Source organism: Sorex fumeus, unplaced genomic scaffold (assembly GCF_029834395.1).
Source record: "Sorex fumeus unplaced genomic scaffold, SorFum_2.1 ptg000130l, whole genome shotgun sequence".
Taxonomy (NCBI): Eukaryota; Metazoa; Chordata; class Mammalia; order Eulipotyphla; family Soricidae; genus Sorex; species Sorex fumeus.
Window position 1 is genome coordinate 8,741,371 of NW_026606187.1, and position 22,785 is coordinate 8,764,155.

At 55.1% G+C, this 22,785-nt stretch overlaps 2 protein-coding genes across 2 annotated transcripts; both read left to right on the forward strand.

The window, feature by feature from the left end:
• ARL6IP1 (ADP ribosylation factor like GTPase 6 interacting protein 1) lies at window positions 1-9,582 on the forward strand. The gene is made up of 6 exons (XM_056138878.1): window positions 1-91; window positions 2,340-2,473; window positions 3,324-3,443; window positions 7,031-7,148; window positions 7,633-7,717; window positions 8,032-9,582. Exons 1-6 carry the CDS (start codon window positions 56-58, stop codon window positions 8,148-8,150), a joined length of 612 nt encoding a protein of 203 aa, XP_055994853.1. The 5' UTR covers window positions 1-55; the 3' UTR covers window positions 8,151-9,582.
• Window positions 9,583-14,770: 5,188 nt separating this feature from the next.
• RPS15A (ribosomal protein S15a) lies at window positions 14,771-18,622 on the forward strand. Its single transcript, XM_056138892.1, has 5 exons — window positions 14,771-14,856; window positions 15,161-15,298; window positions 15,702-15,781; window positions 17,591-17,676; window positions 18,491-18,622. The coding sequence occupies exons 2-5, from the start codon at window positions 15,166-15,168 to the stop codon at window positions 18,582-18,584; spliced, it is 393 nt and encodes a 130-aa protein (XP_055994867.1). The 5' UTR covers window positions 14,771-14,856; window positions 15,161-15,165; the 3' UTR covers window positions 18,585-18,622.
• Window positions 18,623-22,785: the final 4,163 nt, after the last annotated feature.

Below are 22,785 nucleotides of genomic sequence, written 5' to 3' on the forward strand. Positions count from 1 at the left end.
GTCGCGGCGCGGGGCAACGTCTGTACTCGAGTGCGCGGCGACTCGGCGGGGGACCATGGCGGAGGGCGACAATCGCAGCACCAACCTGCTGGTGAGTGTCCAGCGGCGCGCGGCCCGGCCCGGTAGGGGTGGACGCCGCGGCCTTCCGGGGGCCGCTGGTCGGGGCGGCCGCTCGCCCCGCCGACCGTCCGCCTCCCGCGCGGCCGGGCTGGCCACGGGCCGCGCGCGGGCTTTGGCCCCGCGAGGGGTGGGAGCGAGCCCCGGCGTGGCCGGACCCCGCGTGAACCCCCGCGGCGCCACTCACGGCCGGGCGCTCACGGCGGGCGCAGACCCTGGCTGGGGCCCGGGCGTTGGCACACGCGGCGTCGCGGGGCGCCGGGCGCGGGGCGGGGACAGCGCTGGACGCCCGAGTGAAGGCGGTGGCCTGGTCGCCCCTCCCAGGCCAGGGCCGGCAGCCTCCACCGGGGCGGTTCTCGGGACTGTGCAGGTGCCGCCCCCACTGGACCAACCTGCACGGTGCATTCCCCCCTTCCCCCGCCCAGCTCCGCGGCCTGCACCCCCGCACGCAGATGCATAGTCGCCCTCTGTTGAAAACCACACGGACACACCTGTGCAGACACACACCCCTCGATTGAAGAGCACGCGAACACACCGACGCGCGTCCCCTTTAGCAGCCATACACTCACACTCAGATACGCCTCCGCAGACACACGCCCCTCTTTGACGAGTTCACGAACACACCATATCCCCCTACACGCAGACACACATCTGTTGGCAGGGACTGACACACACACCTACAGACACACCCCTCGTGGAAACTATGAATATACATTTGCAACCCCCCACACACACACCCTCTGTTGCAAACATACACCCGTATCCACACACCCCTCTTGTAGATACATTCCGCTGTTGGAAACAACATACAAACCACACACACACAAATGAAATCTCACATACCCACACACACTCTCTCCGAAGTTGACAGCTCACTGCCAGCCTATAAGTGCTCTTTTGGCTTTTGCACTTGTAATTGCATATTCCTGGGCGCAGATCTGGTGACTGCTGTTTACTAAGTATCTCAGAGTCCTCTTCTAGGAACAGAGGGCAATGGGCACATCCCTGTCCTTTGACAATCTCCTCTGGGTGGTTAATGAAGGTCGAAGCACATACCGTCCTTAGCCGAGTTTCTGCAACATGGTCCATTCCCTCCCATGTGTCAAGCAGGGCATATAAGGTCAGGAATTCTGAGGTGGCCAAAGTGGTACGCTTGCTGACAGCATTTTGGTTCGGGTGAAAATGCGCCCACCTCTGGCCTTCACCTATTTCATCCTGGTGCTGATATTTGCAGGAACACTGGGGTTTTTTGTTTCCATTTATTTTTTTCCTCTACCAAAATGGGCTTTTTGTTTTGGGGCACTTTGACTCATCTGTTATTTCAGCTGGTGGTCAGATTTAGATGGTCAAATTTGACGACTCCACTACATGCCCTGGTAGGTGTTGAGAAGCTGTGTATTGAGGCTATTTATTGATAGATTGAACTTAAAATATCTCAAGTAATTTGGCGAATGTAGTTTTCCTTGCATTGCAAATGCTGCGGACATCTTAACGATTCCATTACACAGAGCTGTTTTAGAAATGGAAGGCTGTTGGGAGAGGCTTTCCCAGGGGAGAGGGATTTAAAGCAATGAGATGACATCACAGCAGATCAGTTTCCACTGATCTGAAATGACATAATTTGGTAGACTGCAGCCCTGTCGCTGAGTAGAGCAGGGCTTTGGGGAAGTGAGTTCACCCAGCTGGGCTCACTTTTCTGTCACTGCAAAGTGGGCCTTTAGTGTTTGTTGGTGGGACTCAGGCCTAGGAGCTCAGGGGCTCCTCCTGGCCCTGCTCAGGGGACTGTGTGCTCCTCCACGGATCTGCCCAGGGCCAGTCAACTCAAGGCGAGAGCCTTAACCACAGTCCTCTCTCTCGGGGTCCTTGGGGTTCCTTCTTTGGAGAGATAAGGGGTTCTGTCTGATTAGATCACCAATGCCTGGGAGGCTGCCCTCTGGAGCCCCCACCACCAGTCCCCACCACCACATGGTCCCCGAAGCACTGTGCTGGGAGTAGCAGCTCCTGAGCGTTCACTGGCTTTGGCCTCCAAGCTGAAGAAGTCATAGATAAGGACTAGCCTGCTGCTTTGCGGAGTGGAATGAAATGTTCCGGATGAGACGACAGCATTTTCCTGCATCGGGTTCTCCCACACAAGGATTTTAGCCACCAGCTTGCTAGGCAGTGACTGGGTTAAGAGCAGTTGCACGCAGCGTGGTGACGGCTCTCCCTGTCCATCCCTGCAGGCCGCAGAGACCGCCAGCCTGGAAGAGCAGCTGCAGGGCTGGGGTGAAGTCATGCTGATGGCCGACAAGGTCCTGCGCTGGGAGCGAGCCTGGTTCCCGCCTGCTGTCATGGCCGGGGTGTCCCTACTGTTCCTGTGAGTGAGCGGTGGCGTTCCCTTCCCGCGGGGCTGGGGGCTGCCAGGCCTCTGTAACACGGGATCTCTCGAGAGTCCCTTTAACCAGAGCGACTCATCCAGTTTTCAGGATCTGGAGTCTTAAGAGCAACCCGGTCATGTGACATGGCCAAATAAACCGGCGGCCGGAGCTCTGCCACCCTTTCCTCTGGCACAGTAGCCGGGGCCAAGGGGGCGGCTGTGGGGTAGAAGTCCATGGTGAGGGCTGGAGCGTTAGTCAAGCAGGGAGGGCATTTGCCTTGCATGCGGCCCACCCAGGTTCTATCCCCGGCATCCCATAGGGTCCCCCGATGACTGCCAGGAGTAATTCCTGAGTGCAGAGCCAGGAGTAACCCCTGAGCATAGCCGGGTGTGACCAAAAAGCAAAAAAAAAAATAAAAGTACATGGTAAGATCCCCAGAAAGGAGTCTTTAGCCCCTTTCCTGGTTGCTGGGAAGTTCCCTGGGAATGATTTCTTTTTTTTTTTTTTTTTTTTTTTGCTTTTTTTCGGGGCGTCACACCCGGCGATGCACAGGGGTTCTTCCTGGCTCTGCGCTCAGAATTACTCCTGGAGGTGCTGGGGGACCATATGGGATGCTGGGAATCGAACTCGGGTTGGCGGCGTGCAAGGCAAATGCCCTCCCTGCTGTACTATTGCTCTGGCCCTCATCATGGACTTCTACCCCACAGCTGCCCCCTTGGCCCCGGCTACTGTGCCAGAGAATGAGGTTTCTGTGGGAGGGTGGGAGTGGGGATGGCAGGCGGCTCCCACCGGGCTCTCTCCAGCCTCGAGCGAGAGCACTGACCTGCCTTCCTGTGTCCCACCCCACAGGACTATCTACTATCTCGACCCATCCGTGCTGTCTGGCGTTTCCTGTTTCGTCATGTTTCTGTGCTTGGCCGACTACCTTGTCCCCATTCTTGCTCCCAGGATTTTTGGCTCAAATAAGTGGTAGGTGGCGGGGCGGCCTGATGTTCTGGCGGCGGGGGTTGGGGGGAATTGGTCTGCTGCGAGGGGTGGACTCCGAGCGGTTAGAGATGGTGCTCTTTGGGGGTTGGGGCCAGACCCTGTGGCAGCTGGGGACCAAGCTGTGCCAGCGGTCCAGTTCCACCTGCATCCCACCCCTGCAAATCGTTTCTCCAGCCTGTTCAAGGTGGTTGTTGGGGAGTGCAGGACAGAGAAACAGGTTTGCAGTTTACAGTTCCTGTGGTACTGTGGAGTGTAATTTCAGGAGTTTGTTCTTGGTTTGCTCTGTTGCAGGGCAGTTCCGGGGCTTGAACCCAGGGACTCACAGATGGGGCGTGGGCTTCTCCACCAGCCGAGTCCCCAGTCCCTCCCCCGTCATTTTTCAATGACTTAGCAAATTGGAAATTTTTGTTCATTTAGCAACTATTGATTGGAACCCTTCATATGTCAGGCACTGCTGTGTGTGCTGTAAAATCTTGCCTTTTTCTATATGTATTCAAGACTTGCAGTGTTGTTAGCTAAATGCATAGCAAGTCCTTGAGAATAGATAGAAATTAGTTGTTGATTTCATTTATAGCAATCTTGAGTTGATTACTTATGGACTCCTAAGTGTCCCAGTCACGGTCCTCCCGTTGTTCATCGATTTGCTCGAGCGGGCCCAGTAACGTCTCCATCGTGAGACTTTGTTGTTCCTGCGTTTGGCATATCGAATACATCACGGGTGGCTTGCCAGGCTCTGCCGTGCAGGCGAGATACTCTCGTAGCTTGCCGGGCTCTCCGAGGGGGGCGGAGGAATCGAACTCGGGTTGGCCATGTTGGCTGCGTGCAAGGCAGACGCCCTACCCCCTGTGCTATTGCTCCAGCCCAGTATTCAAGTATTTAAAAGAATTTTTTAAATTTTTATTTTTCGTGCCACACCTGGTTACTCCTGGTTCTGCACTCAGGAATCACTCCTGCCAGTAATTCATGGACCCTGTGGTATGCCAGGGATTGAACCTGGCTTGGCCACATGCAAGGCAAGCACCTTACCCATTGTACTATCTCGTGGGCCCCTAACTTATAATAATTTCTCTCTGGATCATGACATTTCTCAGGTGTCGGTCCCCCACCCCCCTTTTTTTGTTTTTCAATCTTTAAAAAATTTTTTTCTTTTCAGGCTACTCCTTGTGGTGGCTGGGAAGCACGTGGTGCCAGGGACCAAACGCAGAGCTTGTGTACGCAGAGCCTCAGCTCAGCCCTTTGAGCCTCTCCATGGCCAGTGTTTTCCCACTTCTGATCCATCCACAGTGAAGGGGCTGGAGCAATAGCACAGTGGGTAGAGCGTTCGCCTTGCACACAGCCAGCCCTTGCTCGATTCCCAACGTCCCCTAGGGTCCCCTGAGCACTGGCAGCAGCCATGAGTGCAGAGCCAGGAGGAACCCCTGTGCATCACCGGCTGTGACCCAGAAAGCAAAATAAAAAGGGGCTGGAGCGATAGCACAGCTGGTAAGGCGTTTGCCTGCTCGCAGCCGACCCGGGTTTGATTCCCAGCATCCCATATGTCCTCCGTGCATTGCTGGGTGTGACCCAAAAAGAAAAAAAAAAGGTAGAGGCCAGAATAAAGAAGAGGTCTACTGGTCTGTTTAGGGTGTGGTTGTTTGTTTGTTTGTTTGTTTTGTGCCCCCAGCAGTAGCAACTTACAAACTAATAATGTAAAATTAAGAATTTTAGGGCCGAAGAGATAGAACAGAGGTTAAGTTACAGTGCTTGTCTTGCATGTGGCCAATCCTGGTTCCATCCCCAGAACTCAGCATATGGCCTCGATTCCCTTCCTGGAGTGATCCCTGAGCACAGGCCTGAGCACCCCTGGGTGTGGACCCCAGACAAAAAGAAATTTAAATGCATCCTATATGGCTCTTTGGAAGCAAACTTACACGTTCTGAGGAAGTTTGCTCTGGGGCCTTCCCGGGCCACTCCTCAGTGGGGAGAGACCCTGGCAGGCCCCGGGCCTTGTTTCCCAACATCAGGAGGTCTTGAGCTTCGAGGCTTCCCGTGCACGGTGTCTGAACACACAGCCTGTTTGGGTGCGACGACCACCACAAACCAAGCAGCTCCCCCAGAAAGGGATCCAGCCTCTGCCCTTGTCTTTAGATGCGAGATGGGCTTTTGTTTTGTTTTGTTTTGTTGACTTTTTGGGTAAAAATGAGTAAGGGGCTTTGTTGGACCAGCGATGCACACCCAGCGATGCACAGGGGTTACTCCTGGCTCATGCACTCAGGAATTACTCCTGGTGGTACTCAGGGGACCATATGGGATGCTGGGAATTGAACCCGGGTTGGCCGCTTGCAAGGCTAAAGCCCTTCCCGCTGTGCTCTTGCTCTGGCCCCAACGTCCCAATGAGATGATTTTCTAATCTTCAGAGACCTAACTCCGGAGCAGTGTCTGCAGGGCTCTAGCAATCAGAAAGTGACTTCTTATCAACAGCAGTTTCATTGTTTGCAGCTCGGGAGGAAAGAAGGTCACCCACCGTTGTAGAGCTGCGGCCTGGCCTTGCCCTTGGCCACAGAGAAAGGCCGCATTGTTTCTCCGTGGCAGACTGTGGCTGGCTCCGTGAAACCCTCCTCCTCTTAGCTGGTTTTATAAGGATCAGGACTTGAGGAGAAATAGTAACACGTTTTGCTTCATCATAGCCGCCTTTCGCAGCTGTGGTACCGAGGCAGATTTTCACAATGAGAACTTCCGAGAGAGTGCTCAGGGTTTTGTTCTTGGAGACTCCTTCTGAATGTTCATGGTGACGTGTTTTCAGGTTATGTTTTCCATCTAAAAAGATGGCTTGGGACTCTCGATGCCTTGGCCTCCTCTGCCTGAGGCCCAGTCAGCGGGTGTCATGTTTTAAACGCCAAAAGCAAGAGAGCAGAGGATGGCCAGATGGAGTCGGTGGAAACAGCACCTCTCTCTCAGAATAGCGAAACTCTCACAGACTCCATCCCAGGATTTCTGAGGACCTGGCAAGTAGGAATAAAGGAATTGATTTAGACTGAGTTTTTCTCCCCCCTCCCCTAGAGGGGGTCGTTATGGGCCACTCCCAGCAGTGCTCAGAAGTGAGCCCGCCCGCAGAGTGAGTGCCTCAGCCCCTGGACTGCCTCTGGGGCTTTTTACCTGGTGGTCCCGAGTCTTATTACTGTACTGAATCACATGTGATTTGAGAACCTGGCTGTTGCCTTAGTGTAAGGGCGCCGTGCGTGTAGCTACCATCCACACCTCTCTGGAAAGCTGTGCTGTGCTTTAGACGGTGTTTCGTGAGAACCTGTCGCTTTGGGCTGGTTTAGTTTCATCTTGGGGCCACGCCCGGTGATGCTCTGGGCTTCCTCCTGGCCCTGAGCTCAGGGATCACTCCTGGAGGGCCCATTGGAACACGGGAAGCCAGGAACCCAGGTCGGCCGCATACAAGGCCAGCGCCCTCTGCTCTAACGGCCCCAGTGGTTTTACACTTCGCTTTTCTTCAGAAGATGGGGGCCAGTTTGAAACACTGGCATGTTTCTCCGCACTGTGGAGATGTGTGTGGAGCTCTAGGGAAACTTCCTTTTTTCCAGGACCACCGAGCAGCAACAGAGGTTCCATGAGATCTGCAGCAGCCTGGTGAAGACGCGCCGCAGAACCGTGGGCTGGTGGAAGCGCCTCTTCACGCTCAAGGAGGAAAAGCCAAAAATGGTACCTCCAGTGGGGGCTGGTTGGAGGCAAACAAAAGTTTAAGGTAGAGTGAAGGTTGGAATCATTGTCCTTTGTACAGTGCACATTGTGACCACTTCACAGAGGGAGCATTTCTCATCGGAGTGTTGGTGTTCGGCTGGGTCGATGAGAATTAAAGCGACTGCATTCTGCACACAACATTTTATTCTAGCAGAACAGAATCTTTCTGGCTCATTTTTGCTGGCAGAGAAAGTACAAGCCAGAGTCTTACTAGTCTCCCTTCACCTTCACTTGAGATGTTCTTATTAGAGCAGTGCAATTTATGTTCTAGCTGGCTCTCGCACTCATCACGGTCACTCTAGAACGTACCTGAATTCCGTAGAGTAGATCTCACAGCATTGCCTGTCCTGGCTGGAAACTGCAAAGGACAGTGGCAGTCGGTTATTTGGGTCGGTGCGTTTCGGAGTCTCGCCGAGAGCTGAGCATTCTTGTTTCGCCCTGCCAGTACTTCATGACCATGATCGTCTCCCTGGCTGCCGTGGCGTGGGTGGGACAGCAGGTGCACAACCTGCTGCTCACCTATCTGATCGGTAAGTCGCCACGGCCCCGGGCGGGTCCCCGGGAGGCCCCGTGGAGGAGTTGTGGGAGAGTCGCCGAGGGCGGGGTCCACGGCCAAGTCGAGGGTCCCCAACCCCGCCTGGCAGGAAGGGGCAACCCAGTTAAGCAGCGTTGCTGCCCTCTAGGCTCATCTTGTCCGTCTCCTACCTGGCTGAGATCCCAAGTTTCAGGAGCTAAATGGTGACGGAAGCTCCTTCGGCCCCCATCCCCCCCCCCCCGCCAACGCTGCCCCCCGCCAACGCTGACTGCTAACTGGGCCTCCTTCTTGGTGTCTCTTTGTTTGAAGTGACCTTCTTGCTGCTGCTTCCCGGACTAAACCAACACGGAATCATCTCGAAGTACATTGGGATGGCCAAACGGGAGATCAACAAGCTCCTCAAGCAAAAAGAAAAGAAAAACGAGTAAGGGGCTTCGTTGGACCAAAGCCCCCATGGCATGTGCACTGTCCTCGGGAAGCCTCTGCTCTGGCGTCTGGATGCTGGGGTCTTCCCGAAGCAGCTCCCCACGCCCCCTCCCCATCCCCTAGTTGGTAGAAATGCAAGCCCTATAGAGTGGGCCTTGGGGCTGTGTCTTCCTGTCCGGCCTCGGGGTGCCCTCTCCCCGCGGGCCATCCTTGGACCACTCCCCTGCTGTAGGACTTTTGTTTCTGAGTTTTCCCGTCCAGCGTTCAGCTGGGTCCCTCCTTTGAAGTCATCCCCTCTAAGGTAGCGTAGTAGTGAGTTTTGTCTGTGGTGCCGTGAACAATGATGCCGGGTACATGCCCCAGCTGGTCATTGCTTTAGTTAGGGATGGGGTGGGGGTCGCGGGTGCTACTGTCTGCCTGTGTGGGAAACGGTCCACTCCGGCCTCAGAAATGCAGAGACCGGGCTGACCGCCTCCGATGGCTAGACCAAGTGAGAGTCATTCCTGCTCCCATGGCTAAGGTGCGGCTCCTCTCTGGCCCCAGGGTTCCTCCTTCCTTCTTCCCCCCCCCCGCCCCCCCCTTGCGCTTGGACCTCAGGTCAGTCCATGCAGGCTTGTGAATCGCAAACTTCCAGAAGGGCGGCTTCCAGAGTCTCCGCCTACCCAGACAGAAGCACCACTGCTCACGACTCCTGTCCAGGCCCTTAACTTGAATACCAGCCATTAAAGAACAAAAGTCTTTGTCTGTTCAGCGGCAGACAGCCTTTCTGCTGCGGCTCAAGTCTCCCTGCTCCTTGTAGCTTTTCCAGGGAAGCGTCTAGGTCCTCCCTGAGTGACTGGTCATCCTGGGCAGCTTGGGCCTTCCGATTAGGAAGAGGGGGTGGCCTCCTCAGGGCCAGGGCAGTGACCTGGCTGCAGAGACCCGTGACTCCTTGGAAAGCTGTTCTAGAGCCCTACCCCGCCCCGCCCCGCCCCACCCCCGTTAGCAGCTAGACCCGTAGAGTAGGTGAAACTGTAGGAATGAGCCTCCGAGCTGACAATGTGAGGATTTGGGAACAATTCTTCGGCCCGGATTAACTGGCTGTAATATAGTTCTGTGAATTGGTTGCACTGAAGCTGTCAGGCCGGACCTTGTTGCTCCTCCCCTAAGCAAGGGCTGTTTCTGCTGTAAACAGGCACCCGGGTAGTCTAGGTTTCGGTGGTTGGTTGTTTGTTTCCTCTTTCATGTTTCCTGTGAAAATTACCAACTACCTTAAGGGTACATGTGTTTCTCGCCGTTGTAAATAAGCCTGTCTTCCTACTGGATTCTTGTGTGTGTGTGTGTGTGTGTGTGTGTGTGTACTTGTTTGACCAATGAACTACTTTTGCGGTTTGATCGCTGTTACTTCTACTTTGTTTCATGTAAAGGGGGAAAAATTAAAAAAGCTGGAATCCCTCCTGTGTCTCTCGTTGTTTCTGGTGCAGCAGATACAGGGTCTGCTGGTTGGGTTTCCGGGCCTTGTTTGGAGGTGCCTGTAGACACATGGCACAGCTCCAGGAGCAGAGGGAAGGGTTTACATGTGAGCAGAAACTTGGGGGCCGGAGTGATAGCACAGCGGGGAGGGCGTCTGCCTTGGACTCAGCCACCCGGGTTTCATCCCTGGCGTCCTGTGGGGTCCCCTGAGTACCACCAGGGGTAGTTCCTGAGTGCAGAGCCAGGAGTAACCCCTGAGCATCACCAGGTGTGACCCAAAGAGCAAAACTAAAAATCCGAAACAGAAACATGAACATGGGAGCAGAAACCATCCGAGCCCAGGACAGTGGGGAGAAAAACAGTCAAGGAGTAGGTGAAGGCTTCTAGTTCCTGCGGTGGGAGAAGACCAAGCCAGAACAGAGCAGGCAGAGGAGAGGGTCGCCAGCTGTGGGCCCCTGCGTGCCCCAGGGCTTGGCTTGGTTGGAGGCCTTTGTTTGCACATTAGGGTTTACATTAATATCTCAAATTGGATGTGTTTGTCATTGGGTGTCTCTATACTTGGTATTTCTTGGGAAAAGACTCAATATTGGACCAGAGCAATAGCACAGCATGTAGGGAGCTTGCCTGGGGTGACTGGGTTTAATCCCCAACGTTCCACATGGTCCCCTGAGCACTGCCAAGAATGATTCCTGAGCACTGCCAGGTGTGACCCAAAAACAAGTATTCCCTTTATCTCCCCTATCCCTCCTTTCCCTTCTCACCACAGACCCGGGCCCTGGAGGCTTATGAAGAGCTGCCCACTACCCCCCTCCATCGGGGCTCCCCTGGACCTGCCCTGGCTACAGCAGAAGTCCCCTTTTTACACTTAGGTTTTGGGGGACACATCATTCCTGGCGGGGCTTGGGGCATCCTATGTGGCGCTTAGGTTCGAACCTGGGTCTGCAGCGTGCAAGGCAAGTGCCCTACAGACTGCACTGCCTCTCCAGCCCGCTTGTTTGTTTTTGTTGGGCTACGCCTGACTGTGCTCAGGACTTAACTCCTGGCTCTATGCTCAGCGATCATTCCTGGCCTTCTTGGGGCACCAGATGGGGTGCCAGGATCAAACTTGGGTCAGCTGCGCTCAAGGCAAGCTCACTACCTGCTCTTCTATTTCCCTGGCCCGTGGGACTGGTATTTTTGATCCCTCAGCAGCTAATTACAGTAGCTAGACATGCAAGCATTTGGTGGATGAATGAAACGGACCAGGTGATAAAGGGTCTAAGATGGTGGTTTTATTTTTCCAAATGATGGAAGAAGAGGAAGTTAATTCTGGGAAGTCCCTGCTGTTGCAAAGACCTGCAAGCTGAGTTGCGTATTTAAAAAAAAAAAGAATTTATTTTTGAAATGCATACATTCAGTGAAGAGAATCAGTACAAGAGAATTTCCACCCAGAAAGCAAATGGTCCTTGTGTGACATAACCCTAAAGATGTTTCAGCTGGAGTGTGTTTTCCTTAAGGTTCACATAGGGTTTGAGAACTGGGCAGGTGGGCTGAGGGGTTAGCCCAGCTAGTGCTAACACAGCACCGGCCTTTGAAATGGTGACTTTGATGTCAGCAACTTCAAGTGGGAGGTCATTTCATTCCTATTTCACAGATGGAGAAACTGGTCTACCCATTCATTAATTCAGTGGGAGGGAGTGGGGGAGGAAGAGAAAAGGAGAGAGAGGAGGGGGGAGAGGGAGGGAGAGGGTGAGGAGAGGGAGGGAGAGAGAAGCAAGGAAGTAGAGTTACTTGGAAACACAGATGCAAAGGCAGTCCATTGTGGAGGGTTGATGGGGGACCCCTTCTTGGCTGACATGAGTGTGTGTGTGTGTGGGGAGGCTTTTACAGAGGGCAGTGGGAGTAGGATCTGGAAAGATCATTCTGGCTGCCTTGTGAGAAAGCACTGAGGAGGTCAGGGAGGGTGGAAGCAGGTGTTAGGTATCAGGGGAAACAGAGCAGGAAGTCTCTTCCGGGGACTTCTGCCAGGAAGCCACTCATGCAGCAGCTACAACTCCTTGTTCTGGAATTATCAAAACACCTGGGATATCAATTAAGGTGCTAGATTCCTTATCTGACCTTTGTTGTTGTTGGGTCTTTTTTCTACACCTAGCAGTGCTTATTACTCTTTATTCTGTGCTCAGGGATCACTCCTCACCAGGACTCAGTGACCATATGTGGTGCCAGGAATTGAACCCAGGTTGATGACAATGTAGGCTAGTGCTCCTGCAGCACTATCTGTCCAGTCCTTATTATTATTATTATTTTGTCCACAACCTGTGGTTATGAGGGTTACACTTGGCTCTGTTTTCAGGGGACCAGGAACTCAGCCAGCTGACTCAAGGCCTTTCCCCTGGTTTTATCTCTCTGGCCATAGATGCGGGGTGGGGATGAGGGGGCGGGGGTGGGGGTGGTGTGTGTGTGTGTGTTTCAGAGAGCATAAGAGACCTGGATACTAGGTTCAGAATTTGGGTGTTTATTTCAAAACATTCATGCCTTTCTTCCAAACTGTATCCCAGAACTCCAAAGGAATGTCTGATGCATCAATAAACGATTTTTTGGATTTAGGAAAGCATATAAGAAACCATACAAGAATTTAAAAAATAAATTTATTTTGAATCGCTTTGACCATAAACACATGCCTCAAACAAAATAAAAATTTATCTAAGGAGAAAAAATATATACATATACACATGTATACATATAGATATTAGAAGATATATCTATGTGTCTTCTAATGCACTCCCAGAAGCATTAGCACTCCCACCTGCTGGGGTCCTTCCAGAGACCATAAATACATGATTATTTTTCTCCTTAAATATGGGCATTATTGTGATGAATTGTGTGAGGAATGCCAAGAGAGAGACAACCACAAAAAACTGCCTTTCTTCGAACACTCTTGAACTTATTCGCCAATGTGGCTTGGCACATGCCTCAGGCAACAGCAAGCAAACATCTGAGCTGGCAAAACAATGCAGAGAAGCCATCAAGGATGACCTCAAAGACAGGAGAACAGCAGGAGGTGCTGGTAGATGCGGCAGAAGCTGGGAAAAGCATTTGTAATGCCTGCCTGTCCTTCGCCAACTACAAGACCAAGATGACTGCCCTCCGACATCCTGATGGATCTATCACATCTTCCAGAAGGGCAATGGAGAAGATTATTCATGACTTCTACTCAGATCTCTTCGATAGCCATGTCCATTTGCCGACATACCAAATTCCACAGGATGGATATGTCGTTCCCAACGTTCTCCCTTCCGAAATTCAACACACCATCTCGTCGGTAAAGAAACAAAGAGCACCTGGCCCAGACAAGATCAGACCTGAACACCTGAAGAACTTACCATCAGTACTCATCAATACACTGGCTTGGCTCTTCACAAGCTACCTGTCTGAATGCTAGGTTCCATCCCAGTGGAAAACCAGCAGGACTGTACTACTATACAAGAAGGGAGACATCCGTGACATTGGCAACTATCGCCCGATCTGTCTATTGTCTGTCATCTACAAACTGTTCACTCGAGTCATCCTGAATAGGATTAGCAGAACACTAGATGAAGGACAAACATGTGAACAAGCCGGGTTCCGAAAAGGATTCAGTACCATCGACCATATCCACACGATTACTAAGCTCATTGAGGTTTCTCAGGAGTTCAAGATGCCTTTCTGTCTAACGTTCATTGATTTAAAGAAGGCCTTTGATTCTGTTGAGACGGAAGCAGTCATGGAAGCCCTAGCCAATCAGGGCGTACAAACTCAATACATCAGGATCCTTCGTGAGCTCTATTACGGATTCACTACCAGGATCTCACCATTCTACAAAGAAGTAATCATCCATATCAAGAGAGGGGTTCGGCAGGGTGATACCATTTCACGAAAACTCTTCAGTGCCACCCTCGAGAACATCATGCGATGACTGGAATGGGAAGGAATGGGAGTGAAGATAGATGGTCGGCAACTACACCACCTCCACTTTGCTGATGACTTCGTTCTAATAACACCAAACATCAGAGAAACGACACAAATGGCTGGCCGATTTCGACCGTGAGTGTGGAAAGGTCGGACTACCGCTGAATCTTACGAAGACAATGTTAATGAGAAACAGCCTCGTTCCTGACGCTCCATTTGCTCTCAACAGAACCACCATCTCCGAATGCAACAGTTATATATACCTAGGTCGAGAAATCAACATGATGAATGACCTGGCACCTGAGTTGCGCAGGAGGAAGAGAGCGGCTTGGAATGCCTTCAAGAGCGTTGAAGAAATAACTAAGAGGACAAAGAACCTCCAGCTACGAGCACATCTCTTCGATTCCACTGTTCTTCCTGCATTAACATATGCCTCAGAGACCTGGGCCCTACGAAAACAGGATAAGAACACTATTCGGGTCTCTCAAAGAGGAATCGAAAGAGCTATGCTTGGAATATCACGCTTCACTCAAATGAGAGATAGAATCCGGAGTTCTGATCTCCGTCGACGATCAAGAATCAGGGACGCTGTCTCATTTGCCAAGGCATCAAAAATCAGATGGGCTGGACACGTAATGAGGTTTACAGACAACCGCTGAACTAGAGGCATTACTGACTGGATTCCACGGAAAGTCAAAAGATCGCGTGGATGCCCACCTACAAGATGGTCAGACTTCTTCGTCAAGACCCTGAATGATCGCATTGAGGCTCTGCATGTTCCTAGAATGAACAGATGCCATTGGGCTACGCTAGCACGCAACAGGGATGAATGGAGACGTTACTGGCACCCGGTCGAGTAAATCGATGAATAACGGGGATCAAGTGATTGCGACGAAAGCTAGCAGATAGAAAGATATATGGGGGATTAAGGCGTTTACCTTACAGGCCGCTGTCCCAAGTGTGATCCCTTGGAAACCTTACCAGCTTCGTAATAAGAGTTTAGTTTTTTCTGTTTGCGGGGTCCGCCCGAGTCGTGGTGCGGGGTGGAAGCGGGGCGAGCAGGAGCACGGGCGCCCTGCATGGAAGCAGTCCCGAGCCCGCCGAGCAAGCTTTTCCGGGTCCCAGTTCTGTTTTGTATTTTGCAAACCAAGAGCCGGGGAGGTCGATGCCTCGGCGCTCGGCTGCCAGGCCTGGGCAGGCTCCGCCCCGCGCCCGCCCCTTCCGCCGCCCCTCCCGTGGGCGGCCTCCCAGAGTCTCGCGAGAGCCGCCCGCTCCCCTTTCTGCGCGCGCTCCCCGGGCCCGGCCTCTTTCCGCCATCGTCCCGCGCCGGTGAGTGCGTGGCGCGGCTCCACCGCCCATCCGCCGGCCATCCGCGCCATCCTGCGTGCGGGGGCCCCGCTCCGGCTCCGGGCGACGCCCTCGTGGCCCGCCGGGGCCGGCCGCCGCGGCTTTCGGGGCCTCCTGGCCGGCGTGTCGGGCGGGCGGGCGGCCGGGCCGGGAGGAGGAGGAGGCGGCGCGGGGGGGGGGAGCAGCCCGGGCCGCTCGCGGGAGGCGGGTTGAGTGGCAGCCCGGGGGCGCGGGGGCGCGGGGGTCGGCGCGCGCGCCCCCAGCCCCCGCCCGTGCCCGTCCGCAGCCGCCATGGTGCGCATGAACGTGCTGGCCGACGCGCTCAAGAGCATCAACAACGCCGAGAAGCGCGGCAAGCGCCAGGTGCTCATCCGGCCGTGCTCCAAGGTCATCGTCAGGTTCCTCACCGTCATGATGAAGCACGGTGAGCGAGCGCGGGGCTGCTTGTGTGTCCCTGGGCCCCTGAGCCGTGTGCGTGGCCGGCCGCCCAGCAGCCACGGGGCTTTGCTTCTCGTCCGTTTGCTTTGCTTCTCGGGGCACACGTGTCCGCGCACAGGGGCTGCTCCTGGCTCCGCGCTCGGGACTTCCTCCCGGCGCTGCTCGGGGGCCCCGTGGGGTGCTGGGGTTCGGACGGGCCGGCCGCGTGCCCGGCAGGTGCCCTGCCCGCCGCGCTGTCGCTCCGGCCCTGGGGGACGGAATGGCTCTCCGTGGTGCAGCGGGGCGGCCGGGCCGGCATTGCTCCGGCGACGGGGGGTGGCGGCCGCCAGGGCCAGGTTGGCCGGCGGGCGAGTTTGGGCTTCCCGCTCACCGGCGCGGCTCCTCTCCAGGCTACATCGGCGAGTTTGAGATCATTGATGATCACCGCGCCGGGAAGATCGTCGTGAACCTTACAGGCAGGTTGAACAAGGTAAGAGCCGGTGGCGTCTGGCGCAGGACCCTGGAGCGCATGCTCGGTGGAGTGCCCCGACTGCCTAGGGCTGGTCTCCTGTGTGCGGGTTCAGGTCTGGGAGAGGCGTTGGCACCCCTCGCTGGCTGGTGCTTCCCCGTGCCCAGTGCTGCTGCTCTGTCTCTGCTGGTGTGGGCGTATCTCAGAGTGTCTGGCATGACCTCTGGGTCTCTCTGGTCCGTCAGTGGCTTAACTGCGTGTTTGCTGGCAGGTGTCCCTGGGCTGTTTGCTCCCCCTTTGCTCTTGGTAAGGATCCTGGGATCCCACTAGCCCAGGCCTAGAAAGGCTGGTCTGATCCGTCAGGTTCTTCCGAGCCTGGAAGCTCCTCCCACGAGTGAGCATCCTTTGCGTGTGGCTGGAGTATCCGATAAAAACTTGTTATAGGAAACCTTGAAAGAGTCGAAGAACCTTCGAGGGTAGTTTTGAGTTTGATCGTAGCCCTTGGATCCTGACCAGGAAGTGGGGTTTGGATTTGGCATTTCTTAGATGGTGTGTGTGAACCTCTGCCCCACTCCAGGAGTTGGATAACTGGTGAGACCTGCCCAGTGTCCCCTGGTTATTTGTCCCTAGAGCTGGTGCTTGGCCTCCGTCCATCCTGAGCTCTGTTAGTGATGACCCCAAGACTCGGAACGGCAGGGATTGAGTTGATGGGTAGGGGTGGAGGCATGCATGCTTGGGGTAGGGTGGGGGACATGGTTCCCCAGGAAGGCTGGGTGTGGCCCTTCCAAAAAGCTTGGGCTTATGGGGGTAAAGCTCTTGGTTGATGTGTAGCATCTAGGTCCCATCTGGGCTCCCGGCTCCCAGCTGCAAGGGGTTGACTGGTTCTGTCAGGGCCTGGTTGAGCATTCCTGCCGACACCCACCTCCATGTAGTTGGGACCAGCTTCACTGTGGATTATCTGAATGTCCTCTTCCTCCTCTCCTAAGAAAGTTCCCTCCTTGGGTGCAGGAGACTGCTGTTGGGGACTTAAGCCTCCAGGCTCTGCATGACTTTTCTGCCCTGACCAGGGAGGGCCTCGGGAGCTTGATGGGGAGCAGAGGCCACAGGAGCACCTGTGGTTGGAGAATGTTAGTTCCTCCAGTGTGGGAGTGCCCTGGACATCAGCCGACTGTCGGTCTACTCACTCTCAGTCACCATTGTCCCATCACCTGTTCACACTCAGAGCTCCTAAACAGATGTGGGCTGTGCCTCAGTGGTACCTGGCGCTGCTCCCAGCTTGCTGCCCAGGGGACCCTGCTGCACCGGGCTCCTGTGTGCAGAACATGCACGCTGAGCCCAGGTGGTTTTTGTCACAGACTTTGAGGTCTTTGTTGGGTGTCCTGGCACGTGTGTGACCCCCTGCTTACCCCCTGCTTTTGCTCTCAGCAGGGGGGTGGGAACTCAGACTAAACATTTGCTCTTGTGCCTTCTGTCCATACTTTCCCAGTGAGTGGAAGTTCCTGCCTGCACCCTAGGTTCGTGGCCTGGAGTGGGTTTGGGGCTCTTGGCCTGTGGTATGGAGGGCATCCTGGAGATGGCCCTTAGTAATTTCTGTCCTTTGCGTCTTTTGCTTATGGATGACAGTTGGTTTTGCTCAGTGAAGTCATACTCGGTCCCTTCCTTAGCTGTGCCATCTGCAGTGGGGCAGGCCCACCCTTCACGCAGCCCCTGACGGCACGATCTTGACTCCTCAGCCTAGCGTCTCCCCGGGGGTGGGAGGATGGCAGAGGTTGTGCGGAGCTTGTTCTGTGTCCTTCCTGTTCCAGTGCAGCGTCTGTTCTGCCTTCACAGTGTGGCGTGATCAGCCCCAGATTTGACGTGCAGCTCAAAGATCTAGAAAAGTGGCAGAACAACCTGCTCCCGTCCCGTCAGTTCGGGTAAGTTGGTTTTCTGAGAGAGTGGGGAGAGCGGAGTGCTGGTGTCTGGGTGCCGGGGCTGGAGCCGAGCTGGGCTGGCTCTTCCCTCTGCTGCTCCCACCCCGGGTTCATGTTACGTGGCCACATTCTGTCATCTTGGAGGCCTGCCTGGATGTTTCTGCACCTTCATGCTGCTTTTCTGCTGCGCGTGGCTTCTGATCAGTGTCTGCTGTACTTGCTAGAACCGCTCCTCAGCCCAAGGCCCCTTCACGCTTGGGGCCTGAGAGATGACAGACTGGAGTGCGGGGCCCTGGGTTCCGCGCCAGCATCCAGCCCTGAGCTCCGCTGGGGTATCGTGCAGTCCCCTGCCCCGTGCCCCCCCAACCACCCCGTCTTATTATAAGGTCTAGGTTCCAGTACTTACCACAGCTGTGGTTTCTTCCTCCAGAAAGATGACCTTACAGCACCCAATTCATTTGGGTAGGGCAGCTAAAGGTCTATTTGAACTGATTTTTGTTAAACTTTTTTTCTTTCGTTTTTGGCCCACATTTGCAGTGCTCAGGGATCACTCCTGTACTCAGTGCAGTGCTCAGGAAGGCCATAAGGTGCCGGGGATCAAGCCTGGGTCAGTGGTGTGCAGTGCTTGCTGCTCCAGGGCGGCCGGCTCCCCTGGGAAACAGGCGGAGGACGAGGGGCCTCCCTGGCTCCAGGGAGCGCACTCCCCGCTGCCGAGGTTCTGAAGGACTTCCGGTCAGCCACTCTTGAGTTGAACTATGTGGGCAAAACGCACTGGCATTCATTGTTTGTTTTTTTGTTTTGTTTCAACCCTCCGTAGTTTCATTGTACTGACAACCTCAGCTGGCATCATGGACCATGAAGAAGCAAGACGAAAACACACAGGAGGGAAAATCCTGGGATTCTTTTTCTAGAGATGTAAAACTATGAGCAAATAAAAAGCCTCACTGGACTCTGATCTTCTCGGTTGTTTCGAGCCCCGAGCTGAGGAGTGGGGCGCCTGTGTCTGCTCCTCCGGACGGACCACAGGCCCTCGCCCGATGCCCGTGGTGCAGCTTGAGTCTCCCCCAGCTGATGCGCGGGTGTGGGTTGGGCTCCAGGGCTGCCTTTCTCAGGAGTTGTGTGACCCCAAAGCAAGTGGTGCTTTTCTCTTGACTCTGCTGGGTATGCTGCTCGGCCCGAGCACTGGTATAGCTCCCTTTCCCTGAACCCCCTGTCCCCGGTCGTCGCTCCCGGCCCCCCACCATCTGGGCTGGGGGGAGCAGGCAGTCTATGGCACACAGATTTCTCAGCGATCCTGGAAGTTGCTGTGGCCTGACCCGGGGCCTTGTGAGATGCCTTTTGTCATTGTTGGTTTCTGGCCACCACAGCTGTGCTCGGGTCACTCCTGGTGGCACAGGGGGATCGCCCCTGAAGTGTCTTCCGAAAGAAAGACTTCAAAGTCATTTCACTGCAGGAAGCTGTCAGCATGTATGAGAGGAGGGGGGTTTGGTTAGGGTCCCTGTAGGAGCTGCCTATGGCCTGTGGGTGAGTGGCCTGTGGTCGTGGGTCCACAAGGAAAAACCACTGGCGTGTAGCTGAGGGGCTTTGTCACAGGCTGTCGAACTAATCGTTGTCTGCACGCGTGTTTTACTCTCAGCTCTGTGCTCAGAGAACACTCCTGGTTGGGCTCAGGACTGACATACCAGGTGCGGGGGGGTGGGACCTGGCCTGCCCTGTGCTCAGAAGTGCCCTGCCCTCCGTGCTCTGAAGACTGGCAGCTGTCCTGTGGGCGGCTCCGGCTCGGCGGGGCTCCTGGTGTGCCTCGGGGCGGGCAGAGCGAGCGGCAGCTGCCAGAGGGGGCCCCTGGGAGATAGCCTGTTGGGGCAGGGCTGGAAAGGTGGCGGGGACCACCAGGGACGCCATGTGTGCTGTTGCTGCCTCTTCTGGGCCTGTGGCCGGGCAACTGATGGAAACGTGTCTTTTTAGGCACTGGTTTCCAGTGCCGTCAGGAACCTGGCCCTGCAGGCCATCACAATTAGCCAAGAGTGGCCTGCTGATGCTGGAGGAAACCTGGGTCTGGAGAATGGAGGGACGGACCAGCAGGGGGCTAGGAGGAGGCCAGTGGGTTTCACCCACCCCCAGCTGGCTGGGCAACCTTTCGGGTTTAGCCCTGGGTCTCTGACCAGCACTTGGCAGTGGTGTGAGCCTGAACATGACTGCTGCAGCGGAGGTGGGACCCCAGGAACAATCTGGAAAGGGGCCTGGGAGAGCCTCTTGATAGAATCAGGGTTTTTAAAATTTGGGGTCACACTTGACAGTGCTTAGGGATTATTCCTGGCTCTGCTCAGGAGTCACTCTTGGGGTGCTTGGGCCCCGTCAGGACAGGCGAGGTGGCCCTTCCCAAGAGCTGAGTTCTTGAGTGCAGGCCACAGGCGCTGGGTCCTTGCTCTCCAGGGTGCAAGTGTGGCACTGTTCCTGGTCACCGTCAGGATTTTTACTTGGGGGAGAGGGCCTTGGGTTTGGGGGTCACCGGTAGGAACTTTAGGTTGTGTGGGGCATGGGACCAGTTTTGACTCCATGTATGGCCAGCACCTTCTTGCTGCCCCTCATTCCTGCTGGGAGGACCCTCTGTGGCCTCGGTGGCATGCCTGTCCCGTGCCCCCGTGTCCTAGTGGCCCTGGCCTTCCCCGCAGGTAAGCTGGTTGTGGGGAATCCTCCGCTCACACCAGGATAGTGGGGTTGGTACTGGGACAGGCCAGACGGGGACAGCGGCTTTTCCCTTGCATGTTTCGTATCCTCCAGGAGTGCCTTACCTGCACCCCCGCTGTCCCTGGGCTCGCCCACCCAGGGCAGCCTGCCGGAGAGACGCCCCGTTTGCCCAGGGCCTGTGCAGTGTGCAGGCGGGAGCGGGAGCCGGATGCCCCATCCCAAGTCGGCCCCGTGTCATGCTGCCATTTGCAAGACCCGTGGTTCAGGCGAGTGAGGAGTACGAGCTGGGAAGTCGTTGGGTCTCGGCCCTGCCGGACAGTCCTGGCCTGGCATGACGTGTCCTGCCATTCTCGTCCTCAAAGGGCAGTGGTTCACCATAGCCAGCACTTGGGGTGCAGGGGTGCACAGAGTGCCCTTCGCCCGAAATGTCTGTTTCTCATCTCTGCTGGTTGTTGGCTCGTTCCTAGACCCTCTTCCATGGGCCGGGCCCTGTGCTGGGCACTCCATGGAAACTGAGGAGGGAGGAGACCAGGGTGGGGCCGAGCAGAGGGGAGTCAGGCCTGCTGCCTGCCCTCAGGGTGCCAGGAGGCCATAGCAGCTCTTTGCCCATCTGCCCTTTCCCAGGACCAGCTCTGGCTGCGGAGGGAGCTGTGAGCTGATGTGGGCTGGAGCCTCGGCCTGCCTTGGGGCCTCCAGACCCCTCCTCTGCACCCAGGGCTCCAGGAGAGGGGACAGGGTAGGCCAGCCATGAGTTGGAATTCACCCTGGGCCGAGTAAGTGACAGAAAGGGAAGTGGAACAGCTGGGAAAGGGATTTGTTGCCTCTGGGCACATGTTGGCGACCCTGCTTGGGTCCATGGCCAGGACCCTCCTGCATGCCAGCTGAAGGCACCTTAGGGGGTTTGGCCCTGGGAGAGGGGCAGGTCAGCAGAATAGTCAACAGCCTCAGGAGAGAACAATGCTGGAGGAACTCCTGGTTCCAGATGGTATTGCAGAGCTCTAGTTACCAGTTGTATGGTGTTGAGACATGTCAGGGGATCAGACTAGAGAACTCAGAAGCCTGTGAATATGTGCTCATTTATTGGATGACAGGAAGCAAGATCATAAATGGTGGGGGGAGGGGAGCGGGGAAAGTCATTCTCCCATAAACATGCTGGGAGAACTGGACCTCTGTCTTCGACCACATACAAAAATAAACGGATTCCAGGCTAATGTAAGACCTGAAACAAATTCCTGGAAGAAAACCTGCGTGGTAAGCACCTTCGCATAATTTCTTGGTGGTTCTTTGAATTTGACGCTGAAAGCAAAAACCTCAAAAGCAGAAAGAAGTAAGTAGAATCTCATCAGACTGAAAAGCCACCTGCGTAGCAAAGCAAACCAGCAGCAGGAGGAAAAGGCAGCCCGGCAAGTGGGAGGACGCATTTGCAAATACGTAGCTACTGAAGGGTGCGTGTCTGAACATCCACAAAGGACTTCTACACGGGCAGGTACTAAAGAATCCAGTTCAAAACACAGCTGGTACCCTGAGATGGCTCTGTGGCAAAGTGCACGCTTTCCATGCGGGAGACAAGGGCTCCATCCCAGCCCTGCCTGCGAGGGAAGGAAGCGGAAGGGGCAGAGAGAAGACGCCATCCCTGAGCCACGTGGAGATGTAGGTGGCCCCAGTGCGGCGGCGTCTCGTGCCTGTTAGAACAGCTGCTGTTCAGAACTGAGCTGGGTGTGGGAGCGGGAATGTTGTGAGTGAGTGCTCTCAGAGGGATGGCCGGTGCGGAGGGGCTCAGAATAGGAAGGACCAAGGCTTGCACTGCGGGATGAGCCACACCGTCACCTTCTGGTACCCAAAGAAAGCGAAGATCCTTAACTGGAAGCCTCCGGACCCCGTCACTCATTGTGGTGTTGGGAAAAACCCATGATGGGGAAACAGACTAAGCGATGAATGGAAAAGGTAAAGGGACGTGCAGACACACGCAGACAGGAGTGTCAGGGTTGCCACACGTGTGCTGAGTGGGATTTGAGAGCATCGGGCTAAGTGGCATAGTCAAATATGACTTGGGTGAGTCCCTGTGAAGTTAGGAAAAGTGATGGTCACGTCATATGTAGACCCTTGAGTAGCAGCAGCAACCCTCTCCCCTTCTCCCCCCCGCCCCCAAACAAAAGTTCTAAGCCCCGAGACACAGAGGAACGCTCAAGATTGCAGAGGCAGTGGGTGGAGGATTGGAGGGTGGGGGAGAGGGGGCCAGAGGGTCAGAAGGCTCAGAACTTGTGATGAGGAAATGTCACAACGATAAGGAAATGTCACAACGCTTGTGTTGGACCCCCTGAAGCTAATCCTATTATGCCTCCATTAAAATTTGTATCTAAGAAAAGACAAACTTTGTTCATCTCCTGTGATCTATTGTGTTTTTTTTTAAGCTCCATCTTCAGT